General features: G+C 42.7%; 1 protein-coding gene and 1 non-coding gene across 2 annotated transcripts; one reads left to right on the forward strand and one right to left on the reverse strand.

Moving 5' to 3' along the window:
• Window positions 1–4,330: 4,330 nt before the first annotated feature.
• LOC143573523 (small nucleolar RNA R71) lies at window positions 4,331–4,436 on the reverse strand. Its single transcript, XR_013142444.1, has one exon. It is a non-coding gene; the product is annotated as a small nucleolar RNA R71 (small nucleolar RNA).
• A 4,197-nt stretch (window positions 4,437–8,633) lies between these two features.
• LOC143573519 (uncharacterized) lies at window positions 8,634–9,101 on the forward strand. The gene has a single exon (XM_077058376.1). The coding sequence runs from the start codon at window positions 8,634–8,636 to the stop codon at window positions 9,099–9,101; it is 468 nt and encodes a 155-aa protein (XP_076914491.1).
• The last annotated feature ends 9,396 nt before the right edge of the window (window positions 9,102–18,497 follow it).

Raw genomic sequence — 18,497 nt, forward strand, 5'->3', positions numbered from 1 at the left:
TAATCCTCCACCGAACACAAACAATAACAATTACAATCCTAATGCCCCACGTAGAGAATACTCAATTCAAAACATTATGGCCTGTAAACCGATTGATTTCAAGGGCATCGAAGTGCTAAACGGGTTGATTAAATGAATCGAGAAGACTGTATCTGTCCTTAATATCATAATTGTCCACCCAAGAGCATTGTCAAGTACGTTGCTTCTACGTTTACTGATCATGCCTTGATGTGGTGGAACACAACGGTACAAATAAAAGGGCAAGATGCGGTTAACCGCATGGCTTGGGCTGAACTTAAAACATTGATGCTAGAACATTTCTGCCCAAATAATGAAATTCAAAGGTTAGAGCATGAGCTTTGTAGGCTGGAAATGAAAGGAGCGGATCATCTGGGATACGCGAACTGCTTCAACGAACTAGCTCGCCTGGTACCGTGGTTAGTAACTCCTGAAGCTAAACGAATTGAACGTTATATTTGGGGTTTAGCCCCAGAACTGAGGAGTTTGGTGAACTCTATTGTTCATACATCGTTTGAGAATGCCGTGACTCAGGCCGGCATTGTGACTTTTGATTTGGTAAGAAGTGGTGTATTGAGAAAGGCCAGAGAATCAGGGGGAATGAAACGAACCGACTATGGGACGAGATCACAAGGAGGGCAATCCAACAAACGTGCACGTCCGACAATGAGGAATTATGCTATAACCAGTTATGATACGAAAAAAGACAGGTACAAGGGACCCTTGCCAAAGTGCGATAAATGTAATTACCATCATGTGGGAGAATGCAGACTGCCGGTATGTCAGAAATGTGGTAGAACAAGGCATTATGCCCCAAATTGAAGAGCAGGTCCAGAAATTGTGAACTGACCAACCCAGGCAACTCAACCTCGTCGTCTACAACCACCTAAACCCCAACCAATCCATCAAGAACCTATCCAACAAACCCTAGCTGCAACAATCTACTTTGCCTGCTATGAGTGTGGCAGTACAGAACATATTAGAAGGAACTGCCCCAAATCCAAGAGCAGTTGCGAGACCGAATTAAGCATCGACTTTGAATGCGCCTAGAGGACGTGCGCTTGTTATTGGGTTAGGAGAAGCAAGATAAGACTCGAACGTGGTGACAGGTACATTTATAGTCTCTAATCAATATGCTTCCGTATTAATTGACACGGGTGCCGATAGAAGCTTTGTTTCCACTAGCTTTTTATCCCTAGGAATATGCCAGTTAGGAACTAACAAATCCTTATACTATAGATCTCGCTAACGGTAACTCTTTAAGTGTAAACCAAATGGTTCAAAACTGTTCCATTATTCTAAATGACCACCCATTCCTTATTGACCTACTCCCAGTAGAGTTAGAAAGTTTCGATGTTATAGTCGGCATTTAACCAAGTATAAGGCATAGATTGTGTGTAATGACAAGACAGTTAAAATTCCCCTTTCGGATGGTGAAATGATTGTGGTAGAGAGAGAGAAGTTCGGTTCGATATTACTTCTCGTGTCTCATCTCGAAGTGTTGAAGTGTTTACGCCAAGGGCGTATGGCGTTTTGGCAAATGTGACCGTAAAGAACCTTGATGAGAAACAGATAGAAGATATCCCTGTTGTACGTGAATACCCTGATGTCTTTCTCGATGATTTACCTGGATTACCACCGAACTGACAGGTTGAATTCCGTATTGACCTAATCCCAGTATCAGTCCCTATTGCTAAGGCACCTTATTGATTGGCGCCCTCTGAAATACAAGAATTATCCGACCAGTTACAAGAGTTGGTAGATAAGGGTTTCATACGCCCTAGCTATTCTCCTTGGGGAGCACCGGTGTTGTTCGTAAAGAAGAAAAATGGAAGTTTTAGAATGTGCATTGATTACCGGGAATTAAACAAAGTTAACATAAAAAACCGATACCCTCTCCCACGAATAGACGACCTGTTCGACCAACTGTAAGGTGCAAATTATTTCTCGAAAATCGACCTCCGATCCGGTTACCATCAATTCAAAATCCAAGAGGAAGATGTGTTTAAGACGGCATTTCGAACTTGTTACGGTCACTATGAATTCTTAGTTATGCCTTTTGGCTTGATTAATGCACCCGCAGTTTTCATGGACCTCATGAACCGAGTTTGTAAGCCATACCTCGACAAATTCGTTATCGTATTTATAGATGACATTCTGATATATTCGAAAACCAAGGAGAAACACGAGCAGCATTTACGAACCATCTTGGAGTTGTTGAGACTGGAGAAGCTGCATGCCAAGTTATTAAAATGCGAATTTTGGCTACAAGAGGTACAATTTTTAGGGCACGTTGTTAATCTGCACGGAATCCATGTAGACCCGAGCAAAATTGAAGCGTTTAAAAATTGGCAAGCCCTAAAGTCAACAAAAGAAATTCGCCAATTTTTGGGATTAGCTGGGTATTACCGACACTTTATCTCAAACTTTTCCAGCATAGCCCAACCTTTATCCTTTTTGACCCAGAAAGATCGTACTTATGATTGGGGAGAAGAACAAAAAGCGGCTTTTCAATTGCTAAAGCAGAAAGTATGCCAAGCACCAATACTGAGCCTCCCAGAAGGAACCGATGACCTTGTTGTTTACTGTGATGCCTCCCAAAAAGGGCTAGGATGTGTACTTATGCAAAAAAATAAAGTTATAGCATATGCTTCCCGACAATTAAAGGTACACGAGAAGAATTATACTACCAATTAGTTGGAACTGGGCACGGTTATCTTTGCACTTAAGATCTGAAGGCACTACTTATATGGCACCAAATGCACAATATATACTGACCTCAAGATCCTACAACATATTTTTGATCAGAAAGAGTTGAACATGAGGCAGAGAAGAAGGGTAGAATTGTTGAATGATTATGATTGTGAAATTTGATACCATCCGGGCAAGGGTAATATAGTAGCAGATGCATTGAGTAGAAAAGACATAATCAAACCACTGAGGGTCCGAGCACTTGGAATGATTGTCCAAACTAGACTTACCGAGCAAATTCGTATTGCCCAAAACGAAGCCTTAAAAGAAGATAACTTAGAGAATGAAGATTTGCATGGAAACGGGCAGAATTTTGAAGAAAGAACGGACATAATTTTATACTTCAGAAATCGAGTTTGGATTCCCACTCCTAACAATTTGCGGGATTTGATCATGGACGAAGCCCATAAGTCTAAATATTCCATCCACCCAGGAATAGATATGATGTACAAAGATTTTAAAGAGTATTATTGGTGGCCCGGTATGAAGAAGGATATAGCCACGTATGTCGGTAAATGTTTAACTTGTGCGAGGTTTAAGGCTGAATATCAAAAACCTTCAGGAATGCTGCACCAACTGGAGATACAGCAATGGAAATGGGAACAAATTACCATGGATTTTGTAACACACCTTCACAAAACCTCCCAAGGGAACAATGCAATATGGGTGATAGTTGACCGACTAACCAAATCCGCACATTTCTTTCCAATTCGTACCATATGCACAACCGAAAAACTTGCTATTTACATCAATGAAATCGTATCCCGACATTGTGTACCTGTTTCAATCATCTCTGATCATGATAGCCATTTCACCTCTCGATTCTGGCCAGCTGTACAAGTAGCCTTAGGAACCCGAATTGACCTAAGCACCGCCTACAATCTCTAAACCGATGGTCAATCCTAGCTAACCATTCAAACCTTAGAAGATTTGCTTTGCGCTTGTGTACTAGACTTTGGTGGGAACTGGGATCCAATTGGTAAGAATCAAATTGCCAACACCTTTGTATTGGAACTTTGACCATGAAGCATGTCCACCACACCCGGTCCTGAGCTTATTTCCCCCTTTTCTGAACCCGGGCGACATCTTCGAGAAGGTTTGAGGAGAAGAGCACGAGAAATTGCCGAGGTCATTGAAAAAGTAGTTGTGGAGGACGACGCGAATCCCGAGGTAGAAGAGATGGCGGATCCGAACAATCAAGGTCACAAGAATGATTTCGCCACGCCGTCCTTTGATGGCTATGGCGGCGGTGTTAGGGAGCCCGAGTTTACCATGAGTTTCGATATCAATTTGGGTATTCCTATGGTCAAAAGTTTCGTTTCTTTCTATGGCCTCTCGAACGAGGACCCTCATTCTCATGTTGCGTATTTCCTTCGATTATGTGCGACATTCAAAATTCAGGGGTGTACAGACGATGCCGTGAGACTCTGGCTTTTTACGTTCTCACTTTGCGTGGCTGCCTTGGAGTGGTTAGAGGCACTCCCTTCCTGTTCCATCACCACTTGGGACCAATTGGTTGAGCAGTTTCTTCTTCAGTACTTCCCAACCGATAAAAATGCAAGATATCAGGTAAACATCACTGTATTTCATGTCGAAGATGAAGAGTCACTTCATGCTGCGTGGGAGAGGTTCAAGGGCTTGTTGAGAAAATGCCCTCATCACGGTTTGAGTCGCGGGCTTCAGTGTCGTACGTTCTTTGATGCTTTATCCGGAGCGCAGAAGGAAGCTGTTAATCAGGTTGCGGGAGGAGATTTCGGTAGGTGTACCCCGAATGAGGCGTTGGATATTCTGGAGTGAGCTGCTAAGAAGATTTTTTCATATAATCCACCTCGTAGTATTCCTTCCACTAAGGGTGTTCACCATGTCGATTCTAACACCCTTGTTTCCGCTCAGTTAGAAGCCTTGACCAAAAGATTTGACTAGATGCAATCCGATCTGGCTAAGTCTAGCTCTCGTTGTGGGGTGTGGGACGGGAAACACCAGATCATACAGTGCCAGCAGGCCATGGTGGTGGAGGATGTTGACTTTGTAGGTTACCAAAAGAATGCCTATAACAACTCCTATACCCCGGGATGGAGAAATCACCCCAATTTCAGCTGGAAAGATGGTGGTGGCTCTCAAAATCAGAGTCAAAATCAAAAGCCACCAAGGTTTGACCGAAATCCAAATCATCAGAGTTAACCCTAGAACCAATCTTACCAGCAAAAGCCTCAGTTTCAGGGTTCCAGCAGTAGTGGTCAGTCCAGTGGAGGGTCTAGTGTTGAAAATCTTTTGACTCAGCTTTTGGTTAAAACCGAGACCTCAAACAAACTGGCTGAACAGAGGAACTTGAAGATTGATGAGACTCTCCGGAGACATGATCTCGAGTTGAGGAATCAGAAAGCGTCCATTCGGACCATCGAGAATCAGGTTGGACAGATTGCTCAGCTCCTCTCTGTGAGACCACAGGGTAGCCTTCCGAGTAACACTGAGATTAATCCGAATGTCGAGGCTAAGCCTATTACCCTGAGGAGTGGTAGATCCACCATTCCTGTTGATGCATTGGTTTCCTCACCAAAACCGATTGCTGATGAGATCGAGACTGAGACTCCTGGTGAGGTGCACCCGAGGTTAACCCTAGAAAGTACCGCACAAACCAGTGAGCCAGTTAGGACTTATGTTCCTCCCATTCTATACCCAAGCTGTTTGAAGAAGCAGGAGATGGAAGAGCAGTACGAAAATTTTTTAGAGCTTTTTAAGCAGCTTCACATCAATCTTCCATTTTTTGATGCATTGAAAGAAATGCCTAAGTATGCTAAGTTTCTGAAGGAGGTTCTCCCAAACAAGAAGAAATTAGAAGAACTTTCTTGCGTGACTTTGAAAAAGGAGTGTTCTTCGGTCCTTCAGAATAAATTTCCCAAAAAATTACCGATCCGGGCAGTTTTATCAATCCATGTTTGATCGGTAATTTTTCGGTCAGTAAAGCTTTAGCCGATCTGGGTGCTAGCATAAACTTGATGCCTTATTCTGTTTTTGCAAAGCTAGACCTAGGTGAGCCTAAGCCTACTCGCATGAGCATTCTGCTTCCCGACCGCTTGGTGAAATACCCGAGAGGTATAGTTGAGAATATGCTTGTGAAAATCGACAAATTTGTGTTTCCTGTTGATTTTGTGATCTTGGACATGGATGAGGATAAAAACTTACCACTCATCTTGGGTCGTCCTTTCTTTGCCAGTGCTAGAGCTCTCATTGATGTCTGCACCGGCAGACTCACTCTTAGAGTTGGAGACGAGGAGATGACCTTTGATATTGGGAGATCCATGCGCCACCCACATGATCATGACGACGTTCTCTCCATTGATACCATAGATTCTTGCGTTTGTGAGAACATACAGGACACATGTGAGGAGTACTCTTTGGATACTCAGTTGTGTGTTAGAGAGGTTTTTGACTTGGTCAGTGGGCCTCTGTTTGAGGAGCTGGTCTATGGTGTGGACCACGAGCCTCCTGAGTGTTTAGAGAGGATTGAGGATGTTGATCGCATTGCCAAGCCTAAGGCAAAACCTTCTGTTGTGGACCCACCATTTATTGAGCTTAAGGAACTCCCGTCCCATTTGGAGTATGCCTTTTTGGAGGATGGGTCCCGCTTGCCTGTCATCATTTCTGCTAGTTTGTCGAGCGAGGAGAAGGTGAAGTTGCTCACGGTTCTAAAGAGGCATAAGTACGCGATCACCTAGAAGATCATGGATATAAAAGGGATCAGTCCATCCTTTTGTACCCATAAGATCTTAATGGAGAAGGAGTACAAACCCGTGGTGCAGCACCAATGGCATCTTAACCGTAATATACAAGACATTGTGAAGAAAGAGGTCATTAAGCTACTCGATGCTGGATTGATTTATCCGATGTCTGATTCCCCATGGGTGAGCCCGGTGTAGGTCGTCTAGAAAAAGGGCGGTATGACGGTTGTTGTAAACGAGAAGAACGAGTTGATTCCTACGCGTACCGTCACGGGTTGGAGAGTTTGCATTGACTACCGCAAACTCAACGATGCCACGAAGAAAGATCATTTTCCACTCCCCTTCATCGACCAGATGTTGGAGCGACTGTCGGGAAAGATGTTCTATTGCTTTCTTGACGGTTTCTCGGGATACTTTCAGATCCCCATCTCTCACGAGGATCATGAGAAGACGACATTCACATGTCCCTATGGCACATTCACTTACCAGCGGATGCCCTTTGGACTGTGTAATGTCCCAGCCACGTTCTCAGAGATGCATGGTGGCAATTTTTCATGATATGATCGAGGACTCCATGCAGGTTTTCATGGAAGATTTTTCTTTGTTTGGGAGTTCTTTTGATCATTGTTTGAGAAATTTGGAGAGAATGTTGGCCCGATGTGAGGAGACCAACCTTATGCTTAATTCGGAGAAATGCCACTTCATGGTGAAGGAGGGCATTTTGTCAGGGGATAAGATTTCACAGGCGGGGCTTGAGGTTGATCAAGCCAAAATTGATACCATTTCGAAGCTTCCGCTAACAAACTCGGTGAAGTCTATTAGGAGTTTTCTCGGTCACGCTGGATTTTATCGGCGATTCATAAAGGACATTTCCCAAATCGCCCTCCCGATGACGAAACTCCTTGAGAAAGATGCCCCATTTGTTTTCTCTTCCAAATGCCTTCAGGTGTTCGAGTTGTTGATGGAGAAACTGGTGAATGCCCCTATCATGGTTGCCCACGACTGGTCCTTACCTTTCGAGTTGATGTGCGATGCTAGTGACTTTGCAGTTGGGGCGGTTTTAGGTCAAAGGCGGGATAAGCATTTTCACCGGATTTGTTATGTGAATAGGACACTGAATGATGCGCAGGAGCACTACACGACCACTAAAAAGGAGCTCTTGCTGTTGTCTTTGCATTCGATAAAATTCGGTCTTATCTTGTCATTTCTAAGACCATTGTGTTCACGGATCATGCAGCCCTTCACTATCTTTTCAGTAAACAAGATGCGAAGCCGAGACTTATTCGTTGGATCTTATTACTGCAGGAGTTTAACATTGAGATCCGTGATAAAAAGGGTGCTGAGAATGTCGCAGCCGATCATCTTTCCTGTTGTGAGTGCTCAGCTTCATCGGCACAAGTGGGGGTTCACATAAATGACAATTTCCTCCATGAGTTCATCATGCATATCGAGACGCGAGATGAAGATCATCCTTGGTTCGCCAACATTGTGAATTTTCTTGCTAGTGGGATCGTGCTTAAGGGTTTGACTCACCAGAAAAAGAAGAAATTCTTTTCTGATGTTAAGCATTACTTTTGGGAGGATCCTTACTTGTTTCGTGTTGGTGCCGATCAGCTCATGCGTAGGTGTGTGTATGGTGATGAGGCTCGAAATATCTTGAGACACTGCCACGAGGGCCCGACCGGAGGACACCATGGAGCCACATCCACGGCGAAGAAGGTCTTTGACGTCGGTTTCTTCTGGCCAACCATCTTCCGTGATGCTCATGACATAGTGCAGTCTTGTGATGCTTGCTAGAGGGCAAGCAACATCTCATCACGAGACGAGATGCCCCAGCAACCGATTCAGGTATGTGAGGTTTTCGATGTGTGGGGCATCGACTTCATGGGACCTTTCCCGACTTCTTTTAGCCACCGTTACATCCTAGTAGCTATTGATTATATTTCAAAATGGGCTGAGGTGCAAGCCTTGCACACGAATGATGCTAGGTCGGTGGTGAAATTCTTGAAGAAGTTGTTCTCCCGCTTTGGGGCCCCCAAAGCACTGATCAGTGACCGAGGGATGCACTTCTGTAATGCCCAGTTGGAAAAGGCATTGTCCCGGTATGGTGTCCATCATTGATTCTCTACACCATATCACCCGCAGATGAGCGGGCAGGTTGAGGTCACGAATCGGGGCATCAAGAGGATCTTGGAGAAATCGGTTAGTCAGAACTGTAAGGATTGGTCCGAGAAATTGGGTGACACACTGTGGGCTTTCCGTACCGCCTACAAAACACCGATTGGTACGACACTGTTTAAATTGGTGTACGGGAAAGCGTGTCATCTCCTTGTTGAACTCGACCATAAGGCATATTGGGCATTGAAAAGTGCGAATCTTGATCTTGCATGCACGGGTAAAAACAAGTTTGGTCAGTTGCATGAGCTTGAGGAGTTGAGAGGCCAACCTTATGAGAATTCGAGAATTTACAAGGAGAGGATCAAAAAGCTTCATGACGCCCGGTTGAAGGACCATAAACAATTCCAATTGGGCGATCGTGTTTTTCTTTACTATTCTCGCCTTCGTTTATTCCCTGGGAATTTGAAATCCCGATTGTCCGGCCCTTTAGTGTGAGACAGGCGTTTGACTACGGTACCGTTGAGATTGGCCATGAGGATGGACGCATCTTCAAGGTGAACGGTCACCATTTGAAACACTATTTGGGTGTGCCGGTTGAGACAGTTTTGGAGGTTGTTGACCTCCACCCCATGAGTTAAGTGTGGGGAGTGTGAGTCTCGCTATCGACTTCGTCAAAATTTAGCATGTTTAGGAACTTTGTAGATTTTTGCGTGTTTGTTTTATTCTTGGTTGTTTTCGAAGAGTTATGCTTACCTTTATTCCTTTCCGGTTCCGTTCTTTGAGCGAGAGATTTTGGGTTAGGGCTCATAATGGTCGAAATCGGGAACCATTTTGTTGTTTTGGGTTGAGTGGAGTACTTCCCAGTTGGCAGAATGGAAAGTGGTGGTCAAAACGACGTTGCACGGTCAACTGCACGGGCCCGCACGGCCGTACGAACCACCTCGGGAACAGTGCAGTGGGTTTTTAGTCAGATTTTGTACCTACCTACCACCATTCTCATCCATTCACTCCCCCAAACCGGCGATTCCGACCCCCTAGCCCCCGAATCTCGTGTTTCTTTCCGGATTTTAACACCATAGGTATGCTTATTTTTCCTTTCCTTCTTCATTTTCCTTGTTCTTGTAGATTTTAGGGTTTGTTCTTGAGGGATTTGGGGCTTGTTGGTACATGTGTGTCAGTAGTTCGTAGTCTAACGTTTGTAATCGAGTCTGTAATGTAATTATGTTTATGATTATGTTTATGTTTTTGTAACAAGCGAAGTTGTCAACAAGTTCGCTCAGGCGAACTTGTTGAACAAGCGAAGTTAAAGACAACTTCGCCTAAGGCGAAGTTGTCGTGTCTATTTAAACTGTTCGCTGTAACAGTTTAAGCAGTTGGTTAGGCTTTCGTTTCAGTTGTTCAGTTCGAGTGTTACGTGTTTGCTAGTCAGTGTCTGTAATAGTGAGCTCGAGTCACGTGTTCGGTTATCAGTATAACGTGTTCGTTCATTGCTCGTGTTTTTGATTTACATATTCTGCACTCGTATCTAACTACGCAGGGATTCCGCACCTGCGCAGATAGCGACATCCGGTGTACGATCCGTCCAGGAGCCTACAATTGGTATCAGAGCCATCGGCTCGATTGTGAGGTTCGGGATTTCACGCGGGTGTAGAAAACGTCTCGTTTGACCTATTCGCGGGACGTGTTTTTACTGGGATTGTGTTATACTTGTGTTTGACAGTCATTTTCAAGCCATTACATAGATCGGAAATTGCTAGATTGACGAAATCAGATCTGAACAGTTTCCTTGTTCATCGGGCGAAGTTACCGTTCTTCAGGCGAAGTTGCCGTCACTTGAAGTAGGGTTTCGGCGAAGATATAAGGATTAAGCGAAGTTAACCACAACTTCGCCTACCTCCTAAGTTCGCCTAAGCGAAGTTATCCTCAACTTCGCTTACCATCCAAGTTCGCTTACCTCCTAAGTTCGCTCATCCTAAGCGAAGTTATTCTTAACTTCGCCCAGTCAAGCGAATTTAAGGCCCTGCGAAGTTACACTTTCCAGCGAAGTTAACTTTCAAGCGAAGTTATTCTTAACTTCGCCTACTGTGCTGTTTGGAAGATTTTTTTTAATTTTCGGGTTTTTGGGTTTTTGCAAAGATGTCGTCAATTAACATCTCCGATTTAGTCAAGATGGAAGTAGAAGCGGGGTCAGCCACTAAGGCCCCGAGGTTAATGAAAGGAACTGACTTTGTGGCATGGAAGGACAGATTCATCCAATACATTAGATACCAGGATGCAAAAATGTGGGTGTGCATCCAGGATGGATATATCCCCCCAACTATGCAATACGAAGGTCGTGATGTGGTTAAGAAGTACAGCAAAATGGAGGACGAAGAAAAGAAAATGTATGAGGCCGAGAGCAAGGCCCATGCTGCTATAACAATGGCACTTCCTCAAGAGGTTCTCCATACGTTCCGAAAGTACACTTCTGCGAGAGAGCTTTGGGTTGCTCTGGAAAATAGATTCGAGGGGAACGTGGGTATACGTGCATCGAAGATCAAACTTTTAAAGACCCAGTTCTCCGTTTTCAAATATTTGAAGAACGAATCACTGGATGATATTATCACCAGATACTATCATCTAATGACAGAGCTTAACAATTATTCGATTGCTTACCGAGAAGAAGAGATCGTTGAAAAGCTTCTCGATGCTCTCCCACCGAAGTGGGAAATGTACACCGTTCTTATGAGGGAAGACAGAGACTTTCCTAATTATGATCTGGAAACGGCAGTAAACAAGCTCAGAACTTATGAGCTTAATATGGTTCGAAAAGAAACACCAACAGATCAGATACAAGACCCTGGTATGTATGGTGCAAAGGTTAACTTAGGCTCAAGTTCGAGGCCTGAATCTGCTGCTTTTTACTCAAAAGGGGAGTCAGGTCCTGACTCTTCTCATGAAGGAAACGTTTCTGTGAACTTGAACGGTGATGTCTGTTTCGTTGCTGGAGGATCAAGTACCTCAAAGCCTCAAGCATCCACAAGTGGTTTTTCTGCAAATGCCTCAAGCAATAATTATTCCAAGATGCCTATGAGTGTAAAATCTGCTGAAGAGCAGTTTGCAGTCTATGCATCATTTATTGCTTCCTATGAAAACTACATCCAGGGGAAGATTGTGGACCCTGCTGTTCTGGATGAGGATTACGACCAGATCGATGCTGATGATCTGGAGGAGATGGATTTGCAATGGCAAATGGCAATGATTGTGAGGCGAGTTAAACGGTTTATGAAGAAAACTGGGAGAAAGTTTGTTGGTGGTAGGCCTGGATTCGACAAATCTAAGGTAAGGTGCTATAATTGTCAACAATACGGGCACTTTGCCAAAGAATGTAGAAATGAGAGGGTTGAACGAGGACAAGGTCGGCCTACACAACACTCTGGAGTTAACAGAGAGATTAATGCCATGTTGACCAGAGAAGCAGGTGAGTACAACTGGAACCTGCATTCAAATGAATCTGGTGAGCAAGCGAACATGGCTGAGGCTGAAGTTGAAGAATGTGAGAAGGTTGATGGAAGTGAGAAAGCTACTGAAGAAGAAACAGCTTTCATGGCAGATGACAAGGACAATCGCTCCGAGGTATGTAATAAGAATATTTGTACTAGTTGTGAGAATTTGTCTGAGCAACTAACAACAATAACTGATCAGTACGTCCGTTTAGATGCTGATTTTAAAACTATTAAAGAAGATCACCATTTTACGAAAGCAAGAGAAAACAGTTATAAAATTAAAATAAAAGCATGTGAAAAAGACATTCAAAGCTTAAAAACTAAACTTGCTGAGAAAATTGAAATAATTGATCTTAGTTATGAAGTTTTAGAAGAAAAAACTAAATTGATTGCTGATCGGGATAAACAGATTGCTGACCACCAGGTGAAGGTGGTGGAACTGAACCGCAAACTTGAGCAGTTCAGGAATTCCTCGGCCATCCTTGATCACCTCGTGAGTGATCAAGGTACCTCTGCAAAGAGGGGAGGAATCGGTTATCACGAGGTTCCACCACCCTTTAACCACAACTATACTTATAATCCGAGTGTTCAGAAATCTGTTGATTTCGAGGTTACTCAGACAACTCCCATCAAGGTTACAAATATAGAACCAAGTGTTAGCTGTGGCGAAACGAGTTCGCCTGTTTCAAATGTGAAAGTTTCTGTCTCGAGTCCAGTCTCATCGGTAACGGATAAGTTGTCTGAATCTGGTCAGACAGAAGAGAAGGTAGGGTTACCCACCGGTGGAGATAAAGATAAAATTTCTAAAAAGAGTTCTCCACTCAATCCGTACGTCCCACCTTATGTGAGACGAACGGCTGGTAACACTGCCTCTACATCCAAACCAACATTTGACAAGAAAAAGGAGAGTCGGTGTTGCTTTAGATGTAACAAATTAGGACATTTAGTTGCAGATTGCCCTCTGAAGCCGAGATTCAGAGGTGTGAGGCCAAATAAAACTGAGGATAAGCGTCATTTTGTTACTGCTAAAAATGAAAACTTTTCAAAGTGCCAAAATGTAACTAATTCAAGTTTTTATAAAAACAAACCTCAGTTTTTCAACCAAACCACAAGATATAACACTTTCAATTCATATAGGTTTGGGAGGCATTACACTCAATCTGCAAGGAGATTTCCTAACAGGACTTACAGAAATTATCCTGATGCTAACTTGAGAAAGCCAGGGTACGGGACGTATCGATCCAAGACCAATTGGTCTTGGGTCCCAAGATTCTAACTCTTTGTTTTATTATGCAGGAACAGTTGAACAGGGCTGCCAACAATCTTTGGATTGTAGATAGCGGCTGTTCCCGGCACATGACGGGCAACAAACACTTGTTGCAAGACTTAAAACCTGTTCAGGGAGCGAGAGTTAGTTTTGCTGGTGAAAGCGGAGGAAGGATTACTGGTAGAGGAACAGTGTCGAATGGGAGAATGACATTGGAGAATGTGAATTTTGTGGAGGAGTTAAAGCACAATCTGCTGAGTGTGTCGCAGATTTGTGATAAAGATTACACTGTCCATTTCACGAAGAATGAAGCGATCGTATTGAAGCCTGGTTTTCAGATACCAGACGAATGGATAGTTATGAAAGCTCCACGTGAAACGAATACATATGTGATGGATATGAGGTCTACTGAAATGGCCACCGGAGAATCTTGTTTAATGACAAAAGCAAGCGAATCAGAATCAGAATTATGGCACAGGAGAATGGGACACATTCATCTTCGGAAGATGAACTTCATTGTCAAGAATGGGCTTGTGATGGGCGTTCCCTTAAAAAGTTTTAACTTTGAAGACAAATGTATAGCATGCAAGAAGGGAAAACAACACAAGAAAACCCATCTCACCAAGAAGGTCAATTCTATTGCCGGTACTCTAGAACTACTTCATATGGATCTCTTCGGTCCAGTGAATGTAAAAAGTCTAGGTGGTACTTCTTACTGCTTGGTGATAACTGATGACTACTCGCGATACTCGTGGGTATATTTTCCGAAAACAAAAGATGAGACGGCTCAGATGGTGAAGAATCTAATTACAAAAGTTGAGAACGTCATGAGTAAATCAGTTAAATACATCAGAAGTGACAATGGGACAGAGTTCAAGAACTTTGAAATGGAAATCTTCTGTCTTCATAAAGGAATTGAACATCAATACAGCGCTCCGTATACTCCGCAACAGAATGGAGTGGCTGAAAGGAAGAACCGAACGTTAATTGAAGGAGCCAGAACTATGCTGGCAGACTCGAAGCTTCCTGTGATGTTCTGGGCTGAAGCAGTTGCTACAGCCTGCTATGTTCTGAATAGGGTGTTAACCGTTAAGAGACTTGGAAAAACTTGTTACGAGCTTATGCATGGAAGGAAGCCCAACTTGTGCGGTCTTGAACCGTTTGGGTCTCCTTGTTCGATTTTGAAGACTAATTCGAAATTTGGTGAAGTAGCCGATGAAGGAATCTTAGTCGGTTATGTAGTTGGGACTCCCAACAGACGGGTCTTCAATACTTCGACTTGCAAGGTGGAGGTGGTTTGTAACACCGACATTACTAGTTACCAATCGCCAAAACCAAGCAATGGACTTGCTGAGCTTTTCGACTATGTTAAGCTTTTTAAGTCGTTTAACGTACCTGATTTGGAAATTTCTGAAGAAGACGAAAGAGCTGTGACGAAGATGATACTTGATGAGGAAGAGAATCTATTGCAACGACAGCTGATTGAGAAATCTCAACCTTCCACATCAAACACTATCGGTACCCCTGCGGCCTCAACTGAAGATGAATTTATTAATCCTTTCCACTCTCAGCCATAAACAACCATAGATGAGATCTCTTCAAATTTGGAAGATAATTTGCATGTCGGATCTGTTCCGACCACGAGAATTCACAAAGATCACCCTTTGGAGAATGTTCTAGGGGATGTGTCCACCGGTGTATAAACCAGAAGAAGCTTGAATGAGCACACATGTGTCTATACAAGCATTAAAGAAACGGGTATACTGAACGAATGTTTGTACTCCTGCTTTATAAGCCAGATTGAACCAAAGAATTATCAAATGGCTTTAAAGGACAGCTCGTGGGTCGAAGCCATGCAAGAAGAGTTGGCTCAGTTCGAGAAGATGGATGTTTGGACTTTGGTTGAAAAACCAAAGAATGTGCATGCTATAGGCACAAAATGGGTGTTCAAGTGCAAGAGAGATGATAAGGGGATTATCATAAGAAATAAGGCGAGGCTGGTTGTTAAAGGTTTTAATCAGCAAGAGGGTATTGATTACAATGAGGTGTTCGCTCCTGTCGCCCGGTTAGAAGCGATTCGATTGTTTTTGGCATTTGCTTCTTTTAAAAAGATGAAGGTATTTCAGTTGGATGTGAAGAGCGCGTTCCTAAATGGGAAAGTTGATGAGGTTGTGTATGTTGAGCAACCTCCGGGTTTTCCTGACCCAGACTTTCCTGATCACGTATACAAGTTGAGCAAGGCGCTGTATGGATTACATCAGGCACCTCGTGCCTGGTATTCAACGTTATCAGACTACTTGCTGGAAAATGGTTTTGAAAGGGGATTGATCGACAGTACGTTGTTTGTGAAGAGAGAAGGATGTGACTTCCTGCTGGTTCAAGTCTACGTGGATGATATCATTTTTGCTGCATCAAGAGTATCCATGTGTCAGGATTTTGAGGCTGTCATGAAGAAACGATTCGAGATGAGTGCTATGGGTGAACTAACTTTCTTTCTAGGATTGCAGGTTGATCAGAAGAAGGACGGGATGTTCATTCATCAGACGAAGTACATTCATGATGTGCTGAAGAGATTCAAGATGGAGGACAGTTCTCCATATGACACTCCAATCTGCGTCAATCACAAATTGGGCGCTGAATCAGATGGTGACGCAGATGTGGACCCAACTCTGTATCAGGCAATAATAGGTTCATTAATGTATTTAACTGCTTCTAGGCCTGATATAATGTTTGCTGTTTGTCTTTGTGCTCGTTTTCAGGCAAACCCAAAGGAATCTCACATGAAAGGTGTGAAGAGGATTTTGCGGTATCTCAAAGGCAAGCCGAAGCTAGGGTTGTGGTACCCAAAGGGAGGAGACGTTGAACTGGTGGCATATACAGATTCTGATTATGGAGGATGCAATCAGAGTCGGAAGTCAACAACAGGAGGCTGTCAGTTTCTTGGAGGAAGATTAGTTTCCTGGCAGTGCAAGAAACAGACATCAGTTGCAATTTCAACATGCGAAGCTGAATACATGGCAACATCCAACTGCTGCTCTCAGGTTTTGTGGATTCAGCAACAATTACGCGACTATGGTCTGAATTTCTTACTCACTCCTATTTTAATTGATAACACTGCCGCCATCTCAGTAATTAACAATCCCGTGAAGCACAGTAAAACTAAGCATATTGACATTCGTCATCACTTCATACGGGATTGTGCTGAGAAGAAACTGATCAAGATCGAAAAGGTTGATACACTGGAAAATTTTGCTGATTTGTTTACCAAAGCGTTTGATAAATCCAGATTTCAAAACCTAATTGAGCTGAACGGGATGATCAATCCCGAGTAACCATGTCTTTGTGTTTATTTAAAAAAAAAAAAAAAAAATGTCATTATTGCTTAAAATTAGTCGGTTACCTCAGTTTGATGGACATATCCTCGGATATGTTTTGGTCCTCGTTTCGACTTAGAGAATGAGGATCGCCATTAACCAGAAGACTGAAAGTGACAGGGGCAGTTATGACGTGTGTTCTTTCAGTTGCTGAAAATTAGTCGGTCATTCTTAGTAAGAAGGACACATACTTGTATGTGGTCGGTCCAGTTGATCCATTGGATCTTCAGGATTGCCGTTTACCTGAAGACTTTGACGTGATCGGGGCGATTGAAAACAAAAATTTTTTTGGGAAATGAAATTACTTTTCAAGTCTAATACTTCGTATGAAGTAAATGTGCTATGTTTAACAGAAAATTGATCCAACCTTGGAAAATGATATATTTACTGATTGTGTGTACTTAACTAGTGAAGTTATTAGGCTTAAAAGGCTTTAGAACAGTCATTGTATGTCATGGTAATTTTTATGGTGCGTAAAAGTGTATGTGATACTAACTTAAACTACTCGAATTTACGTGGAAACTCCTTAAGAGTTTTGTATGTCTTCATACATATCTTTCCGAATGATAGGCAGAAAAGCGACTACCCAGTCATACACGAGCCCGTGAGTGTTCTGATTCCCGTGAAGAAAGCATTTCAAAACACTGCAGTGATCCAGATTTGGGACTTGCAGTGGTTTAGTACTCCGAAGTCTATAAGTATGTATAGTTCAAAAAAAAAAAAAAAAAAAAAAAAAAATACAAGTATATTTTTCAGTACTTATGAGTCATTGTAACAATCAAGACTTCTCAATTCTGGAGTAAGAAGAGAACGGGAAGCAGACAACGAGTATCTACAAGTTAATCAGACACTATGGGTCGAAGTCAATTCGGGATGACTTGGGTATAGCCAAATACGCTTTGAGAATAGATAGAAGGCATCATTATCTCTGAGTTGTTGCCCACTTAAATTTTGAGCTTAACTGAACCTTAATCCGTATCACAGAAACGATGAAAACCATTTAAGTTATTTACATGCTTACAACCTGTTTCTCTATGTCATAATACAGCTAAACACGGATCCAAGTGATAGTCACGTAGTTAGTATGATTCCTGTTAGGATCTTTTCTAAAACGCAGTGGTCCCTGACTAGACTGAAATTTGATCCCTTATTTCGTTAAATTTTTATAAGTTTTTCTATTTTTGTAGTTGTATTATCTTAAAACTGGTTACTTGGACATGATCATTTTTGTTTAACTCTTTTTGGAAGCTTCTAATGTTAAGTGCAAGATTCTTCAAACTTAAAGGGTTGATTTTGAAATTACGGGCGAAGTTGTTGAATTCGGCGAAGTTGTGCTTAACTTCGCCTAGGCGAAGTTAAACGTAACTTCGCCTGAACAAACTCTGCCCTATATAAGGACTTTTAAACAGTAACAGCATCATTATTCTCAACTTATTTCCGGCGAACTTACAAAAATTCCGGCGAACTAGAGTTATTTCCGTTTTCGATCTTTGATTCCAGTTTCTATTATTCATTGACGGTATGTGGTGTCGATATCTTTCACAAACATACTCGTTCTTTATAGTTTTTACCCGGTTCGAGACCTAGGGTCGTCGGACCTTCAAAACCTAATTTTTCAACCTTGTAATACGTGTTCATGGACGAACTTTTCGTCCTAATTCCATAAATATGTGTTGTTTTTCACTCCTGGATCTTCAAATCGTCCGAAATCATCGGATCTAGACCCTTTGAATCTGAACAGTCGTCGTTTCAGATTCAGGCGAAG

Source organism: Bidens hawaiensis, unplaced genomic scaffold, assembly GCF_021521415.1.
Source record: "Bidens hawaiensis isolate Kalapana, Puna unplaced genomic scaffold, B.hawaiensis_p1.1 tig00026583_1, whole genome shotgun sequence".
Taxonomy (NCBI): Eukaryota; Viridiplantae; Streptophyta; class Magnoliopsida; order Asterales; family Asteraceae; genus Bidens; species Bidens hawaiensis.